The sequence below is a fragment of the Brassica oleracea genome, unplaced genomic scaffold (assembly GCF_000695525.1).
Source record: "Brassica oleracea var. oleracea cultivar TO1000 unplaced genomic scaffold, BOL UnpScaffold00534, whole genome shotgun sequence".
Taxonomy (NCBI): domain Eukaryota; kingdom Viridiplantae; phylum Streptophyta; class Magnoliopsida; order Brassicales; family Brassicaceae; genus Brassica; species Brassica oleracea.
In genome coordinates, this window is record NW_013617419.1 from 179,789 (window position 1) to 196,226 (window position 16,438).

At 35.0% G+C, this 16,438-nt stretch overlaps 4 protein-coding genes across 7 annotated transcripts; 3 read left to right on the forward strand and 1 right to left on the reverse strand.

Moving 5' to 3' along the window:
• The first annotated feature begins 2,959 nt into the window (after positions 1-2,959).
• Positions 2,960-5,985, forward strand: LOC106319665 (mitogen-activated protein kinase 18). Of its 2 annotated transcripts, none has more exons than XM_013758045.1 (8): positions 2,960-3,113; positions 3,381-3,917; positions 3,996-4,055; positions 4,424-4,573; positions 4,660-5,027; positions 5,102-5,203; positions 5,293-5,387; positions 5,468-5,985. In XM_013758045.1, exons 2-8 carry the CDS (start codon positions 3,393-3,395, stop codon positions 5,851-5,853), a joined length of 1,686 nt encoding a protein of 561 aa, XP_013613499.1. In that variant the 5' UTR covers positions 2,960-3,113; positions 3,381-3,392; the 3' UTR covers positions 5,854-5,985. The 2 variants fall into 2 exon arrangements, with proteins under 2 accessions (XP_013613499.1, XP_013613498.1); XM_013758044.1 differs by having other exon boundaries at positions 3,033-3,259.
• Positions 5,986-7,011: 1,026 nt separating this feature from the next.
• On the forward strand, positions 7,012-9,809 carry LOC106319662 (trifunctional UDP-glucose 4,6-dehydratase/UDP-4-keto-6-deoxy-D-glucose 3,5-epimerase/UDP-4-keto-L-rhamnose-reductase RHM2-like). Of its 3 annotated transcripts, none has more exons than XM_013758040.1 (3): positions 7,012-7,270; positions 7,519-9,096; positions 9,174-9,809. In XM_013758040.1, the coding sequence occupies exons 2-3, from the start codon at positions 7,534-7,536 to the stop codon at positions 9,615-9,617; spliced, it is 2,007 nt and encodes a 668-aa protein (XP_013613494.1). In that variant the 5' UTR covers positions 7,012-7,270; positions 7,519-7,533; the 3' UTR covers positions 9,618-9,809. The 3 variants fall into 3 exon arrangements, with proteins under 3 accessions (XP_013613494.1, XP_013613495.1, XP_013613496.1); XM_013758041.1 differs by having other exon boundaries at positions 7,012-7,348; positions 9,174-9,807; XM_013758042.1 differs by having other exon boundaries at positions 7,012-7,252; positions 9,174-9,807.
• Positions 9,713-11,604, reverse strand: LOC106319664 (E3 ubiquitin-protein ligase CCNB1IP1 homolog). The gene is made up of 8 exons (XM_013758043.1): positions 11,580-11,604; positions 11,393-11,456; positions 11,251-11,296; positions 11,114-11,144; positions 10,645-10,900; positions 10,379-10,548; positions 10,032-10,293; positions 9,713-9,944 (listed from the first exon to the last, which is right to left on the reverse strand). The coding sequence occupies exons 3-8, from the start codon at positions 11,290-11,292 to the stop codon at positions 9,938-9,940; spliced, it is 768 nt and encodes a 255-aa protein (XP_013613497.1). The 5' UTR covers positions 11,293-11,296; positions 11,393-11,456; positions 11,580-11,604; the 3' UTR covers positions 9,713-9,937.
• A 3,050-nt stretch (positions 11,605-14,654) lies between these two features.
• On the forward strand, positions 14,655-15,828 carry LOC106319652 (phospholipase A2-alpha). The gene is made up of 4 exons (XM_013758033.1): positions 14,655-14,904; positions 15,142-15,184; positions 15,288-15,413; positions 15,508-15,828. Exons 1-4 carry the CDS (start codon positions 14,665-14,667, stop codon positions 15,681-15,683), a joined length of 585 nt encoding a protein of 194 aa, XP_013613487.1. The 5' UTR covers positions 14,655-14,664; the 3' UTR covers positions 15,684-15,828.
• Positions 15,829-16,438: the final 610 nt, after the last annotated feature.

The following is a 16,438-nucleotide window of genomic DNA, read 5'->3' on the forward strand; positions in this document are numbered from 1 at the left end:
CAAGTCTGGACTCATGTTTCTCGGGGGTTGGCTTCATTTCTCCCTCACTCATGTTGTTCTCTTCTTCCCTTAGTATAAATGTGTGATATTAGACTCTTGGAGCTTTGGTCCCTTCTATCCAGAATTTTGTGGTTCTTCCCCGGCATAGGCGTCTTGTTTGTGCTTGTTTAGTTTGTGAGATGCTTCTTACCTCTTAGCTGGTGGTTGTGCTTATCGTTTGTTATGTATGTCTCTTCCTGCTTCGTGGTGATTTTGGCCTTCTGTTGATTATTCTTACTCTAACCCGCTTTCTTGGTTCTTTGCATTGGTCCTTGATCACGCTCATTTGTGTTCGAGGGATTGCTTTATCTGAAGATTATATTTCTACATTTTACTGACTTTTGATTGTTCTGGCCAAGATACTCTATGATAAAGTGGGGTAAGTTAGTTTTCGTTCTTGATCGCCTTTGAGCTCTGGACCTTTATTGAGTTAGTGTTTCTTTGGCTTTTTTTCTTCTCTGGGATTATGGTGGTTTTATGTTTAAATTATGTGTTCTGCTTTAGTTTGGTTAATATTAAGATAAATATATAGTTGTAAATGAAATAATAGAAAATAGTAAAAAATAATAAAATAACGAAAGTTTATGTTATTTTTAGCTGCGAATAAATTAAATATTTAAAGTACATTTATATTTTTTACTTATTTCTTTATTCGTTTTGCAATTTTTTGAACAATAAAATAGATTAAAATATATTAGCAAAATTCAAATGATGATGGTTAGTGTGAGAAGGATTAGATAATGTATAATTAGAAAATAGTGAACCAAATTGCAATAATCTAAAAGAAGAATGATCTAAAATGTAAAAAGACAAAAAGATGACACGTGGCAGCAAACCCCCCTGCCACTTGTCGGAAGAAGGGAAAAAGTCTACTTTATATATAAAGATGTAACAAAAAAATTAATGTTGAAACTCTTTTTATTTTCATATTAAATCTTGATCAAATATAATCTTAACCTTTAAATGAATTGTGCCCTTACGAGATAAACTCTTTATTTGAGTCGGACACTAGAAGTTGGTCTTTTCAATAAACACAAAAGCCAATTTGTGTAAATTGATATCAACTCCTTGGCTTCACAGAAGCTATATTTCTGTTAATTTTTTTATTAAAAAAAACAAATCTTGCAGTAGGCACTAAGATTAAGAGATACCATTATTCCAATGAGGATTTCAACCTTCTTTTTTTTTGTTTTGATTTTTTATTATTATCACGAATAGGAAAAATGACTAAACACACGAACGAAAGACAGATAATCAGATATGAAGCCAATCAGTTGATGATATACGGAAGATTTTTTTCTCGATATGGGTTTGAATTATATTAAATGTTTAAAATCTACTCCCTCTGTTTTTTTTATATTTTACGCTTTAAGATTGTGCGCAAAGATTAAAAAACATTTAATTTTCTAAAAAAAACATCATTAATTGTTTACCTAATCATAATTTAACCAATAATAAAATAGAAACTATAATATCATTGGTCATCTAGCATTAGTTAGTAATAAATTTTACATAAAAAATTGAAAACGTCAAATAATTTGGAACAAAAAAATTCCTCTAAAACATCAAATATAAAAAAACGGAGGGAGTATATTATTAAAACTGAGGCATCTTTTGGAAATGTTTGGAAACATGGATAGTAGAATAAATGAAAAATGTTTGGAAACATGAATAACAAATTAAATTTTTTCTTTTATTTACACATTTAGTCATTGCGTTTACAATAAATTAAGTACTTTCTATTTCTATTTATTTACAGATTCTACTACTACATTTAAAATAAATTTAAATTAATTAATTACAATGATTGTTGTTTCTTTGTGGTGAAATTAAAAACACAAACAAACTGAAATATATAGTGTATTTTTTTTTGTCATCAACGTAAAACAACAGACTCATACTAACTTTGTATATAGTATATATTATATAAAACAACTTTTAAGTACAATATTACCTTATTTAGTTTAGTCAAATATAAAAATTTAGAGAGTTCAATTTTCAAGAAAACGAAATATCATAAAATTAATAATAATTCATAGAAAACTAATGCAAATAATTAAAAAAATTAGTATGTTGTTTCATTTTAAAATAAATTAACAAAAAACAACAACAGATTAATATATGAATAGTATAATTCAAACAACATCAAATTATAAATTTTGTAATATAGTATTATGTACAAATAAAAAAAATATTATTAAAACTTTATATTATAAAATAATATATTCTACTTTATATGTAAATTACAAAACATAAAAAATATATATGAATTTTTTTATTAAAACCAACGATTTATGAGTTTACGTTGAAGACAAATTAAACCAAACACCCGCACAAGTTCTAGTTCTATTTTAAACTTTTTGATTGAGATGTCAAAGATATAAATTTTACCAAAAAAACTCATGCGTCTTATATTCGTGTATGTCATCGTGTTTGAACTTTGAACTGGTAAAATCTCTAAGAATAATTAATAATCAATGTCAAATATGTTGCCAAATTAATATCTTCTAAAAATAATTGTTTACATATGAATTTAGTCAACTGGATAATTGTTTCCTGAAAAAGAAAATTAAAGATGGATGAATGATTTGTTTTTATTAATTAATCCGGATAATTGAATACATATGAATTTAGTCAACTGGAATAGTTGTTACCTAAAAAAGATAGATTAATTGATTTGTTTATTAATTAGGAATTTGTTTTTATCATAAGAAGAAAATATAGTACTTTAGTTGATTAAATTTCTCTTCCACGTGGAGGGATAAATGGACCACTTGGCAAAAAGAGGGGATATAATTTAAATCCCAATGTGAGATAGAGAACTTATCAACGGTCCAAGTCCATGCAACAGTTGGCTTAACCCAATGAGTACTTTTCCAAAGAGGTCATGGAAGGAAAACTATCAAAACCTATATACACCCTTAGAGTTGGTAACAATAACGAAACTGCCACTCTTATGAGACTTTTAAACCGTACGCAATAAGTAGCACGAGGATAACAAATTCTATTTCGATAAAGCCTTTGGGATTCTCTCTCTCTCTCTCGTCTCTTCTTCTCCGATCGCTGCTTCTAGGGTTTGTTTTCTTCTTCTCTCTTTGTCTTCTTCACTATTGTGAGAACTTGTCTGAGATAGTTTTGTGAGTTTTGAGTTTCTGGGTTTGTTCGTATCGATTGGAATCAATCAGGGCAAGATTAAAGTCGATAACTTTGAAGGATGAGGGTTAGTCTCTCAATTTGTTAATCAGAGATTTAAAAGTCAAACCTTTTTGATAACTTAACAACCTTTACCTTATTGTATGATCAAAATTTGATGTTAAAGTTTATGTTTTGTCTTTGATTAGGACACGAAAGAGATGGAATTTTTCACAGAGTACGGTGACGCCAACCGATACCGAATCCTCGAAGTCATCGGCAAAGGAAGCTACGGAGTTGTGTGCGCAGCCATCGACACGCACACGGGAGAGAAAGTCGCAATCAAGAAGATCAATGACATCTTCGAACACATCTCCGACGCGCTTCGGATCCTCCGTGAGGTTAAGCTTCTTAGGCTCCTAAGGCATCCGGATATAGTGGAGATCAAAAGCATCATGCTTCCTCCTTCCAAGCGAGAGTTCAAAGACATCTACGTTGTCTTTGAGCTCATGGAATCCGATCTTCATCAAGTTATTAAAGCCAATGATGATTTGACTCGCGATCACCACCAGTTTTTCCTTTACCAGATGCTTCGCGCCTTGAAGTTTATGCATACGGCTAATGTTTATCATCGTGATCTTAAGCCGAAGAATATACTGGCGAATGCAAACAGCAAGTTGAAAGTTTGTGACTTTGGATTGGCTAGAGTAGCGTTCAATGATACTCCTACAACAGTCTTGTGGACGGTTTGTATCCCTCGTTGCCGCTTTTTGTTTGTTAACTTTCTTCATGTTCTGCGTTTTTGACATCTCTCTTCAATGCAGGACTATGTTGCCACAAGATGGTACAGAGCGCCTGAGCTCTGTGGATCATTCTTTACTAAGGTATGTGTTTCTTTGGACTTCAAACTCTTTTATCTATGCACACTGGTTGGTTCTCTTCCTCTCCTTCTGTATTCCTACATGCTTATGTCTTGTGTACTGGATATGGTTTAGTGTACAGTTTCTGAGGCTTACTGTTGTTAATAGATATTAGCTGTATAGAATTGAGTCCCTGTGGGATAAAGAATATTGAAATAGTTCTTGTTCAGGGATGACTTTTGAACTCTCCTGGAGGTTGAAAACCTGTGAAATCAGGTAACCTTGTATCAGGTTATCTCAATTGAGTGGTTTCTTTTGCATCTGCAAAACATCTATACTTTTGTTTTTTTTCCTTCTCATAGTCTGATTTGCTTTTACTATTTATTTTGCAGTATACTCCAGCTATAGACATATGGAGCATTGGTTGCATATTTGCAGAGGTACTAACAGGGAAGCCATTGTTTCCTGGGAAAAACATTTCTCATCAGTTGGAGTTGATTACTGATCTTCTTGGCACACCAAAACTAGAGACTATTTCTGGAGTATGATTGATTACCTTTTTGTCTGCTTTTACATTTATGGTTATTTGAAATTGTAATAGCTAAAACATCTGTATATATGATTACAGGTTAGAAATGATAAAGCTAGAAAGTACTTGAGTGAAATGAAGAAGAAAGATCCTGTCACCTTCTCTCAAAAGTTCTCCAAAGCAGATCCTTTAGCAATCAGACTTTTGCAGAGGCTGTTGGCTTTCGATCCAAAGGATAGACCAACTGCTGCAGAGGCACTGGCTGATCCTTACTTTAAGGGTCTTGCTAAGGTTGAGAGAGAACCTTCATGTCAGCCAATCTCGAAGATGGAGTTTGAGTTTGAGAGAAGAAGGTTGACAAAGGATGACATTAGGGAACTTATTTACAGGGAGATACTGGAGTACCATCCCCAGTTGCTCAAGGACTATATGAGCGGTTCTGAAGGATCAAGTTTCGTATATCCTAGGTTTGTGTTGTTTTTTGACTGATCATTAACTTCATTTCATCTGTTTTGCTAAAAGCTTGACTTCGTTGTTGTAGCGCCATAGGACATCTTAGGAAGCAGTTCAATTACTTAGAGGAGAATAGCAGTAGAAATGGGCCGGTCATACCTCTTGAGAGGAAGCACGTTTCACTTCCTCGGTGTGTTTCTTCTTCTTTCTTATTGTTCTTTCTTCTGATTAAACGGAGTTTTAATATGTTCTCTACCTCTTGTTTATCATCTTCCACAGGTCTACAGTTCATTCAAGTGTAGTCCATTCCACCAGTCAACCAATTCCTGCAGGAACTAGAGCTTTAGGACCTCCTCCAAGAGTACCACCATCTGGTAAAAACCTATTTATCTCCTAAAGTTGGAGACTTCATAGAACCCATTGTAATCAATTTAGTCTCTGTGTGTGTCTACAGGTAGAGCAGGACGTGTTGTGGAATCATCTGTTAGTTATGAGAATGGTAGGAACCTTAAAGAAGCTTACTTCAGAAGCGCGGTATCATCTCCTCACTGCTACTTCAAAGCAAACACCATGATGAACCCAAATAACAGCAAGGTTGAGGCTTCTTTTCAGCCTAAACCACAAGAATTTGTCACCGTACCGCCAGCTGCTAGGACTAACCAAACAAACGTGGAGATTGTGAACCGCCCAAACCCTTATTTCCAATCACAAGTCCCTAATATAGAACAGTCAAGCAACAACAACAATATGGCCATCGATGCTAAGCTGTTGCAAGCACAATCACAGTTTGGTCCAGCCGGAGCAGCAGCGGTTGCAGTAGCAGCACACATGAACCTATAGGCACAACTATTTAGGGTCTCCGGTCCTAGTTTTTTGTGTAGAGTATTATTGGGCTAGGCTCTGATTTCAACAACTTTCAAATGATATAATAAAAGACTCTGATGTTGTAACTCGCAAGATTTGGTTAGATCAGTCTGATCCCTGGTTGTTACCGGTAATGGTTTCGGTTATCTTGTTGGCTCCATAGTCTTTGAATTTGCTATAGGCGTAGTTCATGGAAGAGAATAAGACGGTGGTGATTATATACTTCTTAAACTTCAAGATAGGTCCCATTACTACCTTATGGGTTGGTTCTTCAACAATGAGAGAAAGTCTCTTTGGTTATCGGAAAGCATTGAATCTAAGTCGTTAATATAGAGAATCGTTAAGCCGATAAACATGGAATAGTTACCAAAAGTCATTGGCTATTAGATCTTTACCTTCCGTGAATCATTCTTCATGCACATTATAATTAGCCATTTTCTCAATGGCTGCCAGAAAATAAAACCAAACCGGTTTTAAGGAAACCGGTTTACTAGGCTGGGACAACACCCCCATATAAGCCTGAACCAAGCACATGTCACTGAGTTTCCATTTATTGTTAACGACTTTCTGTTTTCTTTTAATAAGCACATGGGAGAATGTATTTGAGGAAGGAATTAAATTATAGCGTTGCGTGAACTAAGCATCTGCATTGAATGATCCGTTATATTTTAATCTCTGATCTTTTTCTTTTGTTGAATTGAATTAAACTGATAACTTAATCACGGGTTGACATGTAGATTGCATTCAATCTAGCATTGATAATATTTAAACTGACATGACATGTGCCGTTCGTTACACTTTAGATCATAAACAAGCCATTGATTTTAATCAATTCCCAATTCTAACCATAACGAAAATCATATTATTGTTTAGTTAAATCAAACAAGTGATATTAATCCTCAATTGGAATATAAAACTAGAGAAATAATGAAAATAATTTATTTTGCTCCCTTCTTTTTAAATAAGCAATTAATTATCTTAATTTATCCTTTTTGATTATTCTTGAATTTTCCTATTATAAATGCGTATGAAAAAGACAATAAAAAGAACAAACAAGAAAAAGACAATAAAAAGAACAAACAAGAAAAAGACATCAGTTTCTTTAAAAAAAGACGTTTCTTTATTGATCACAAAAAAAAGAGACATGAGTTTCTTTATGTCGGACGCTAAGCTCACGTGAAAACTGTAATAAGTAAGACAACTTAGGGTAAAACCGTCAATTCGCTCGTACGGTTCTCCGTAACTGTCTGAGAATATAAGAGGCGCAGTGTCCAGAGAAGCTCCGTGGACCGTAGATTTTCCTTCTTCCTCTTCTTCCTCCATACTGTTCTTTCTTTTTGATCTCTCTCTATCTCTAAGGATCATTCGTCCTAAGGTTATCTGAATTGTGTTGGTACATGAAATGTTTCTCTCTTTTTCTTTCTTCTGAAAATTATCTAATGCTTTACACTAGATTTGCAAATGATGTAATGTGAGTAACGTAACATACGATCTAGTTTCCTGGATGTTGTCTGTTTACATGATCCCGTATCAATGTGTCATTGTTTTCTTCTTTAAGATCTGGTGATTGGATCTGGATCTGCTTTTTTCTGTATTTGCTTGCATCCATTTGATGTTATAATCTTTTTGTTGTTGTTACAGGTATTTCATTTTAAAATGGCTACTACATATAAGCCCAAGAACATTCTCATAACTGGAGCTGCTGGATTTATTGCTTCTCATGTTGCCAACAGACTAATCCGTAGCTATCCAGATTACAAGATCGTTGTCTTGGACAAGCTTGATTACTGTTCAGATCTCAAGAATCTCAACCCTTCGCATTCTTCTCCAAATTTCAAGTTTGTCAAAGGAGATATCGCTAGTGATGACCTCGTTAGCTACCTTCTCATCACTGAAAACATCGATACCATCATGCACTTTGCTGCTCAAACCCATGTTGACAACTCCTTCGGTAACAGCTTTGAGTTTACCAAGAACAATATATACGGCACTCATGTTCTTCTTGAAGCCTGTAAAGTAACAGGACAGATCAGGAGGTTTATTCATGTGAGTACCGATGAAGTCTATGGAGAAACAGATGAGGATGCTGCTGTTGGTAACCATGAAGCTTCTCAGCTTTTACCGACGAATCCATACTCAGCTACTAAGGCTGGTGCTGAGATGCTTGTGATGGCTTATGGTCGATCATATGGATTGCCTGTTATCACTACCCGTGGGAACAATGTTTATGGGCCTAACCAGTTTCCTGAGAAAATGATTCCTAAGTTCATGTTGTTAGCTATGAGTGGTAAGCCGCTTCCGATCCATGGAGATGGATCTAACGTCAGGAGTTACTTGTACTGTGAAGACGTAGCTGAAGCCTTTGAGGTTGTTCTTCACAAAGGAGAAGTTGGTCACGTGTACAACATCGGAACAAAGAGAGAAAGAAGAGTTATTGATGTGGCGAGAGACATCTGCAAACTTCTAGGGAAAGATCCTGAATCAAGCATTCAGTTTGTGGAGAATCGACCTTTTAATGATCAGAGGTACTTCCTTGATGATCAGAAGCTGAAGAATCTGGGTTGGTCGGAGAGAACCAGGTGGGAAGATGGGTTGAAGAAGACAATGGAATGGTACATTCAGAACCCTGAGTGGTGGGGTGATGTCTCTGGAGCTTTGCTTCCTCATCCGAGGATGCTTATGATGCCTGGTGGAAGACTCTCGGATGTTTCTGATGAGAAGAAAGAGGCGTCGAGCAACACCGTTCAGACATTCACGGTCGTAACACCTAACAACAAGACTGCTGGTTCTAATGACAAAGCCTCGTTAAAGTTTTTGATCTATGGTAAGACTGGGTGGATCGGTGGTCTTCTAGGGAAACTATGTGAGAAGCAAGGGATTACATATGAGTATGGGAAAGGACGTTTGGAGGACAGAGCTTCTCTTATTGCTGATATTCGTAGCATCAAGCCGACTCATGTGTTTAACGCTGCTGGTTTGACCGGGAGACCTAACGTTGACTGGTGTGAATCTCACAAAGCCGAGACCATTCGTGTCAATGTCGCTGGTACGTTGACTCTTGCAGATGTTTGCAGAGAGAGTGGTCTCTTGATGATGAATTTCGCCACCGGTTGCATCTTTGAGTACGATGCTGCACATCCTGAGGGTTCTGGTCTTGGCTTCAAGGAGGAAGACAAGCCCAACTTCACTGGTTCTTTCTACTCCAAAACCAAAGCCATGGTAATGTTCTTTATTTAACTCATAACGCTCTCATTACCAAGAAGTGACTCTGTTTTGTTTCTTCTTCTGGTCACCAGGTCGAGGAGCTTTTGAGAGAGTTTGACAATGTATGTACTTTGAGAGTCCGGATGCCAATCTCATCAGACCTAAACAACCCGAGAAACTTCATCACCAAGATCTCGCGTTACAACAAAGTGGTGAACATCCCGAACAGCATGACCATTCTAGACGAGCTACTTCCAATCTCCATAGAGATGGCCAAGAGAAACCTGAGAGGAATATGGAACTTCACCAACCCAGGGGTGGTGAGCCACAACGAGATACTGGAGATGTACAAGAGTTACATCGAGCCAGGATTTAAATGGTCTAACTTCACAGTTGAAGAACAAGCTAAAGTCATTGTTGCTCCTCGAAGCAACAATGAATTGGATGGTGCTAAACTAAGCAAAGAGTTCCCAGAGATGCTACCTATTAAAGAGGCGCTGATCAAATACGTCTTTGGACCAAACAAGAGAACCTGAGCCCTCAGTGAACAATACACTATTTGCCACAAGTGCTTACCTATAACTGTCTCTTTTTTTCCCTTTATTTTTACAAAAATGTCTTTTTTATATTTGCTCGTCATCTTACATCCTTGTAAGTAGTTTCACTATATTGATTCTACTAAAATATATGATTTATCATTACTATTTATAGAGACGAGAGTTCTTCAATTTCTCAAATCCTAAGATTTTACTTGCTAAGACAGTAAGCTTATAAAAAACAAAGAGTCACTTACTGGTTTGTGACCATTAGTGCTTATATCCACTCAGGTTCAAAACACTTGAATTTGATCCTTCAGCTACAAGCTGGGAAGTGATGCAACAAGTGTTGTTTTTTAAATAAACCCAAGTATCTAATATGAATTTGCTCAAGTTTTGGGTTAGGTTGCTTACGTGAACAGTTGAGGGCGGGAACGAGACAGCTGAGAGCGTTTAATAGGGGAGAGAATAAGGTTTCGTAGAATTGATTGCGGATTAGAGTTGCCACCGCCACCAAATGTTTGATGTCCTCCTCCTGCTCTTCTGTTTCCAAGGTCAGTTGGAATTGCGGTTAAGTCGTTGGAGATGTCAAATGGACCCTGGTTTGAATTGTTCTGTCTTGCTGGCCATATCTCATCTTTGGATCCTGGTATTCCAGGAGAGTAAAACCACCGGTCTGCGCCAAATAAATCAACTTGACTTTGAGATAATTATCGAACAACGGACAGAATCATAAGAGTACAGTGTTGTTGTTAATTAACCTTTGCGAGTGGGTTCTCTGTTCTCTATCATGTTAAATGGTGGGTTTGAGAAAAATTCAGGCTCCTGTTGTCGTGGATAGAAGTTATTTGCTGGTTGGATGGCTGTGCGTTTGACTGACTCATATTCACTTCTTAGCTGGTCATACATCTCATCAAGTTTACTCTTCTGTCTGGTGTTTAAGAAGAACCAATGTAACATATTGTTACAGTTGAGTGTAAGATGAAGAACAGAACCAGGCAAACAAAACATATGTTAAATTACTGACCTTGATTTCTCGGAGAACTTCTCTTGGAGCTCTTGTTTATCCTTGGTCAAGTTTTCTACCGCTTTCTCCATCATCTGACACCTCTTTCCCATCTTCTGATATGCTGTATGTACCTGCTCCATTTTCTCGCTATACTTTGCTTGCATGCCCTCACATTTCTGACGACACTGCGCAACAGCTCTATTCATCTTGTACTGCATCTCTAAGTCTCTTTGCGAGATGTAAAACATTACACTTCGGTATGCACTCTTCATCACTGGATTAAATTAAGGAAAAGAGAAGGAGGTTCGTTGAACCTTATACATGTTGTTATCAACTTTTACAAATGCAAAAGACACAGAGCAGAAAGAGTTAGAGCAATTGAGTTTAGATTTAAAACACAGAGGAAAATTGTTCAACTGAAGAACATAAATTGCAACTGAAAAAATCTACCAAGAGTAAAAAAAGACTACAATTAGGGAAAGGATACTTATTTGTGGAGAAATTCCAGCCATCGCCATCTGATAACAAAGGTAAGTAATGAGGATATGTAAGATAGGGAATATCATAAAACTGGAAAGTAAGAAAAGCTATAGCATTTTTGCGTACTCTAACTCAACAACTTACATTTACCCATTCTTCATTTGGATTGGTATCCACAGGTTTCATTAAACTAAGATAGAAAACGAAGATAAACTGTCAAGTAGGAAACAAGGAAAAATAAGGCTAAACTGAAGATAGGAAAGTAGGTTAGGAGGGAGCTATTCACCTCTTGGAGAGTACTTGATCACAAATGGGACAGGCCCCATCATTACTGAGAATCTTGCTAGCATCTTCAGTACCGTGTCATGATGTTAAGGTCATCGTATCAAGCTCACAGGTATATTATTCATCAAGACAAGGCCGAAGAAAGGCAGATAGAGTATAAAAGATAAGTAGAAGTGTAAATTGGATACATAATAAGTGACCACATGTGGTGGAAATGGCACGGCCTTCCAGTTCCCTCCAGCAGGCGTTTCACCTCATGTCAACCTCTAATATAAGTATATCTCAAGCTGCTACGCACCTGAATTCATATCAAACTAGATGAGGAATCATGCGCCAGTTAAAACTTTCATTCTACAGAGTCCTCTCGATTTAGAGTTCCATTTTTTTAATCTATCAATCAGCCAAAGTCAAGCGTTTAGACAACTATAGGAGTAACAACTAATTGAAGTCACCAATCAAAAGACACAGATTTTGATTAAATTCATTCTAACTGCTGCAAATTCGATTCATGCACCAACTGGAAAACTTTAATTCTCCAAAAACCTCTCTCTATTTAGAGTTCTATTTTTGAGTATATCCACACCACGAGTCAGAAGCCAAACACGCGTTTTAGAAAACTATGGACTAAGAACTAGACTCGTTGAGATTATCAAATCAAATAGTACACAGATCTGTCAAGCTTCAGTAGGATGCAGGTTTATAGGAATCGCAAAACTTACGATTGCTGTGATAATCGTTACTGATCACGACGAGATAAAGCGATTTTTCAGGACGGTAAACCTAGAAAGTTCTGAAGAGATCTACAAAACACACAGCGAAGTAGAGATTACGGACGCGATTAAGAAGATGAGCGCACAAATTAGGGTTTCAACATCACAATGATCAACCTCGAAGAGACAGTTAGATGCATAACGGAGACAATTAAGGTTCACTGATTTGAAACTTACCTGCGATTCCGAGAGAGCGAGCGAGGAAGAACAACGATGGAGGAACGGAATCTGTAGAAGACCACAAAAAAAAAAATCAATCAATTGGCGGCGCTCATCGTTGCTACCCCGATGATCGGTAACCTAATTCCCAATTCTTGGGTTTGACAACAATTGAAGTTTGTTAACCAGCCTCCCGGTGCAAATTAAAGTGAACCGGATGTCGATTTTGTTATGCATCTGCTGGTTTTGGAGAATCGGTTGCTCCTAAACCCTTGGCGAGTCTTCATCATCTATACAAGGTCCTGATGCTTCAATGGAGATGTATTATCGATCAGTGAATCTGCTAATTTTCACGTATCTTGTTCATTTCTCAAGCTTATCCTCTTGAAGCAATTAAATCATTTCTCCAAATCTATTCTATTGAAATAGCAAATAGCACTCTGACCCATTGATAAAATTAGGGTCCAACAATTATTTCAACCACTTATTATTGTCTTTATATAAATGTATCTAATGTTATTAAAGCACTAATCAGTTCTATTTGTCCAACAAAAACAGTTTTGTTTTTTTTTTCTTGAAAGCAACAATTACGTATTTCTTTTTTTTTTTGTAACAAAAAGCAACAGTTACGTATTTTTTTCACAACAAAGTTCGATTTATTGATTTAAGGATTGACGAAGCATATAGTTGAAGAACAGAAACATAGACGATGGTCAATGAAGAATCAGAATGTGATGGTGGATTCTTATATAGCCATGTGTTATCAACAATCGGTGCCCTATTCTTAATAGGTTGTTTACTGCCATGAGTTATGAACTGTTCCTAAAGAGTGTGATGGTGGGTTCTGAAAACCAATGGTCAAATTTGTTTTGCGAAGAGAAGAGGAATTCTGAAACCTACAATGGTGGTGCGACGGTGATGACGTCACTTGGTTCATGACAACCAGTAACCTAATTTCAGCATGTGTTGGACTTATTATGGTTGTAAATTTGTAATGGATTATGTCAAAACCATTTTGTAAAAGCCATTTGGGCTTAAGCAATGAATCAAACATTGACAAAAAAAAAGCAATGAAACAAACATATGACAAAAAAACATTTTCTCTAAATAGCCAAACAAATACAGATAGTATCATATTTACAAAATATTAATATAAATAATTGAAAAGCTGTTAAGTTGACATCTTAAATAATATTTATTTTTGGTTCATTATTATAAAGTAACATTTTTGAAATTCAATTCAGTATCTATTCTATTAAATTAGGAACATGACATATATGTTATGTTTAATTATTTATTCATTCTATTAATAATAACTAACTTATTGCATTTAATTTATAACCTCCCTTTCTTTGTGATTTTTGGTATCAAATAATGTAAATTAAACCTTAAATATTTTTTTAAAAAAATTAAATTTAAAATTTATAAGACAATATCTGCGCGTGGCGCGGAAAATGAACTAGTTATCTATAATGGTTTCAAGATTCAACACATTCTTATTTATTTTTAACATTTCATAACAGTTTTTTTTCTTCCACATTATTATTCAGCACATATTCAACTTTTAGACGATAAAACAATTTTTTTAACCATTTCAATACTCATTAATTATTTATTAATAATTATTATTTTATATTATTAATATTTATTAAATTAAACCACTAAAATAAAATCAAGTTGAAATAACAAATTATTAAATTGTCAAAACCATAATGCAAGGCTAAATTATCTCAAATCCTTAAAAAATAGTTTCATTTAAAATGAAAAATTAAATCATATAAACTAAGTTTAATAAAATTATAGAAAAAGATTAAAACATACAAAAATAATTTTATTAATACATAGCGGGTTGAAAATATAAAATATTTTATTTAAATTAAAATATTAAAAATAAAATCAGTGTGAAATAAGTTTAAAAATGGGTTAAATAAACAAAATCATAATACAAGTCAGAATTATTTTGAGTCTTCAAAAATTAAGTCCTATTTAAAAGATCAAAAATAAGTCATATAAATAAATTTTAGATAAAGTTCAAAAAAATCAAAATATATAATTTTTTAAAATCATAGTTTTCATTACGTAAAATAATTTTTTCAACAAAAAATATACCCGCCCTCCGAATCTAGTTCTTTAATTAAAGTTATCTCAAAAGGACTAAACCAGATAATTGAAACTTAACCAATGAATGGAATTAGAAAATCGGTTTGGGAGAAACCTTGAATGCTTACTTAACCAACCAACTTGGCCCAAAAAGCTTTATAAAGCCCAATAGATTGAAGAATCGGGTGAGCTTTCTAATGAAGAAGACGCATGTGGTAAATGATTAGTAGAGTAGTCACGAGACATGAGACGACAAACAAAGTCAGTCACGGACTCTTCGTCTTCTACCTTCACACTTTCTTCCTTTATAATTTTCAGTTTATATTCTTCTCACTTTCCGAGCTTTTCCAGTGGACTTTTTTTTTTACAAAAAACGATGGCGGCTCCGATCATACTTTCCTGTTTCCTTTTGTCATTCTTCTTCTCTGTCTCCGTCTCTGCTCTTAACGTCGGTGTTCAGCTCACTCATCCTACCGTTTCTCTGGTTAGATCTTTTTTTTTTTCTTTCTGTTTTTTTTTTCGTTTTGATATGAATCAAAAGATTGTTACGGATCATGAAAACAGAGATAAAAACTAGTTAATAATGGAGCCCTTTAGAAAACACATTGATCTGTTACAAAAAAAAAAATTCTTAATACAAACCAGAAATTGGTATTTGGTATCTCCTTTGGTTTACATCCGGTTTAATACTGATCATTGATATTTGAATTGTTTTGGGCAGAGCAAAGAATGTAGCCGGAAATGTGAATCAGAGTTCTGTTCAGGTGAACAATTTCTAAACTAAATAAATAATCCTAGTAAAATTCACACACGTGTCATTTTCTGTATTATGGAAAATAATAATATAATGCTTAATAATCTGGACAGTGCCTCCACTTTTGAGGTATGGAAAGTACTGTGGACTATTGTACAGTGGATGTCCTGGAGAGAGACCTTGCGATGGTCTTGATTCATGTTGCATGAAGCATGATGCTTGTGTCCAATCCAAGAATAGTAATTAACCACATACATACACTCAATTTTTCTCTATTATTCCCACTTTTAATTTACAATTTTAGCTAACCATAAGTAATTGATATTGATGTAGATGATTATCTAAGCCAAGAGTGTAGTCAGAAGTTCATAAACTGCATGAACAATTTCAGCAATACGAAGCAACCAACGTTTAATGGTAACACATGCGATCCCGATGAAGTCATTGATGTCATCTCCATTGTCATGGACGCCGCTCTTATCGCCGGCAGAGTCTTCCGGAAACCCTAAATATGTTTTTTTTTCTATAGTTTGAGTTAATTGTTTCTCTTGTTTTCTACTCTCACACATTTGTCTTTGTTTTATCTAATGTCTTCATTTTATATATATCTGTTTTACGGGAAAACACACTAATACGAAGTGTACCTTTAAGATTCTTAAGGGACTGAGGCCGTTTCAGAAAACTAGTGACAGTGTAGATGTACATGTACGTGATGATCAGAAATATGGCCACGAGGAATAAATGGCCGTTTTGGTCAACAGAGATATATAGTTTAGAGAGATCGTTGCTCGTTATCAATCGTGTAACTGGTTTACGTATTAAATGGGTGTTCTTACATGGAAATGATCTACACAATCTACAATTTACACACCAAGTGAGTTGTATTTTGGTGTGATAGAGCTTGTCACTTCCGGTTCTGTTGTTTTTGATAAAATTCAGATTGATTTTAGTTTGGTACTTTTAGTTTTCGGTTGGGATAGTGAAGTTGAAGCACACTAAGCTTAATGACAAGTCATGCTTCTCTAAGCATGAATTACTGTGGTGACTTAGTAAATGAATCTTTCTAACAAACATACTGAGTTTAAAAAAAAACATACTGAGTTTTTTTCTTATATCAAAGTTTGCTTTACCTATTTTCCTTTTCTATTTTTTTAAAGAAAAGTAGCATCTTCTTGATACTTTTAGTCAAAGCTTGTATCATCATATCTTTTTTGTTTTTTCTTGGTGTATAAGTAAACTTGCAAATGAAGTAATTCCTCCCAAA

Excerpts from the sequence above, each read along its gene's own strand:
- LOC106319665 (XM_013758044.1), top strand. Across the intron at positions 3,918-3,995 it reads CTACAACAGTCTTGTGGACG|GACTATGTTGCCACAAGATG; the intron begins GTTTGTATCCCT and ends TCTTCAATGCAG. Across the intron at positions 4,574-4,659 it reads AACTAGAGACTATTTCTGGA|GTTAGAAATGATAAAGCTAG; the intron begins GTATGATTGATT and ends ATATGATTACAG.
- LOC106319662 (XM_013758040.1), top strand. The coding sequence starts at position 7,534 with ATGGCTACTACATATAAGCCCAAGAACATTCTCATAACTGGAGCTGCT. Across the intron at positions 9,097-9,173 it reads ACTCCAAAACCAAAGCCATG|GTCGAGGAGCTTTTGAGAGA; the intron begins GTAATGTTCTTT and ends TCTGGTCACCAG.
- LOC106319664 (XM_013758043.1), bottom strand. The coding sequence starts at position 11,292 with ATGAAACCTGTGGATACCAATCCAAATGAAGAATGGGTAAAT. Across the intron at positions 11,145-11,250 it reads CAAATGAAGAATGGGTAAAT|ATGGCGATGGCTGGAATTTC; the intron begins GTAAGTTGTTGA and ends CTTTGTTATCAG. Across the intron at positions 10,549-10,644 it reads AAGTTCTCCGAGAAATCAAG|ACAGAAGAGTAAACTTGATG; the intron begins GTCAGTAATTTA and ends CTTAAACACCAG.
- LOC106319652 (XM_013758033.1), top strand. The coding sequence starts at position 14,665 with ATGAGACGACAAACAAAGTCAGTCACGGACTCTTCGTCTTCTACCTTC. Across the intron at positions 14,905-15,141 it reads CTCATCCTACCGTTTCTCTG|AGCAAAGAATGTAGCCGGAA; the intron begins GTTAGATCTTTT and ends TGTTTTGGGCAG. Across the intron at positions 15,414-15,507 it reads TTGTGTCCAATCCAAGAATA|ATGATTATCTAAGCCAAGAG; the intron begins GTAATTAACCAC and ends ATATTGATGTAG.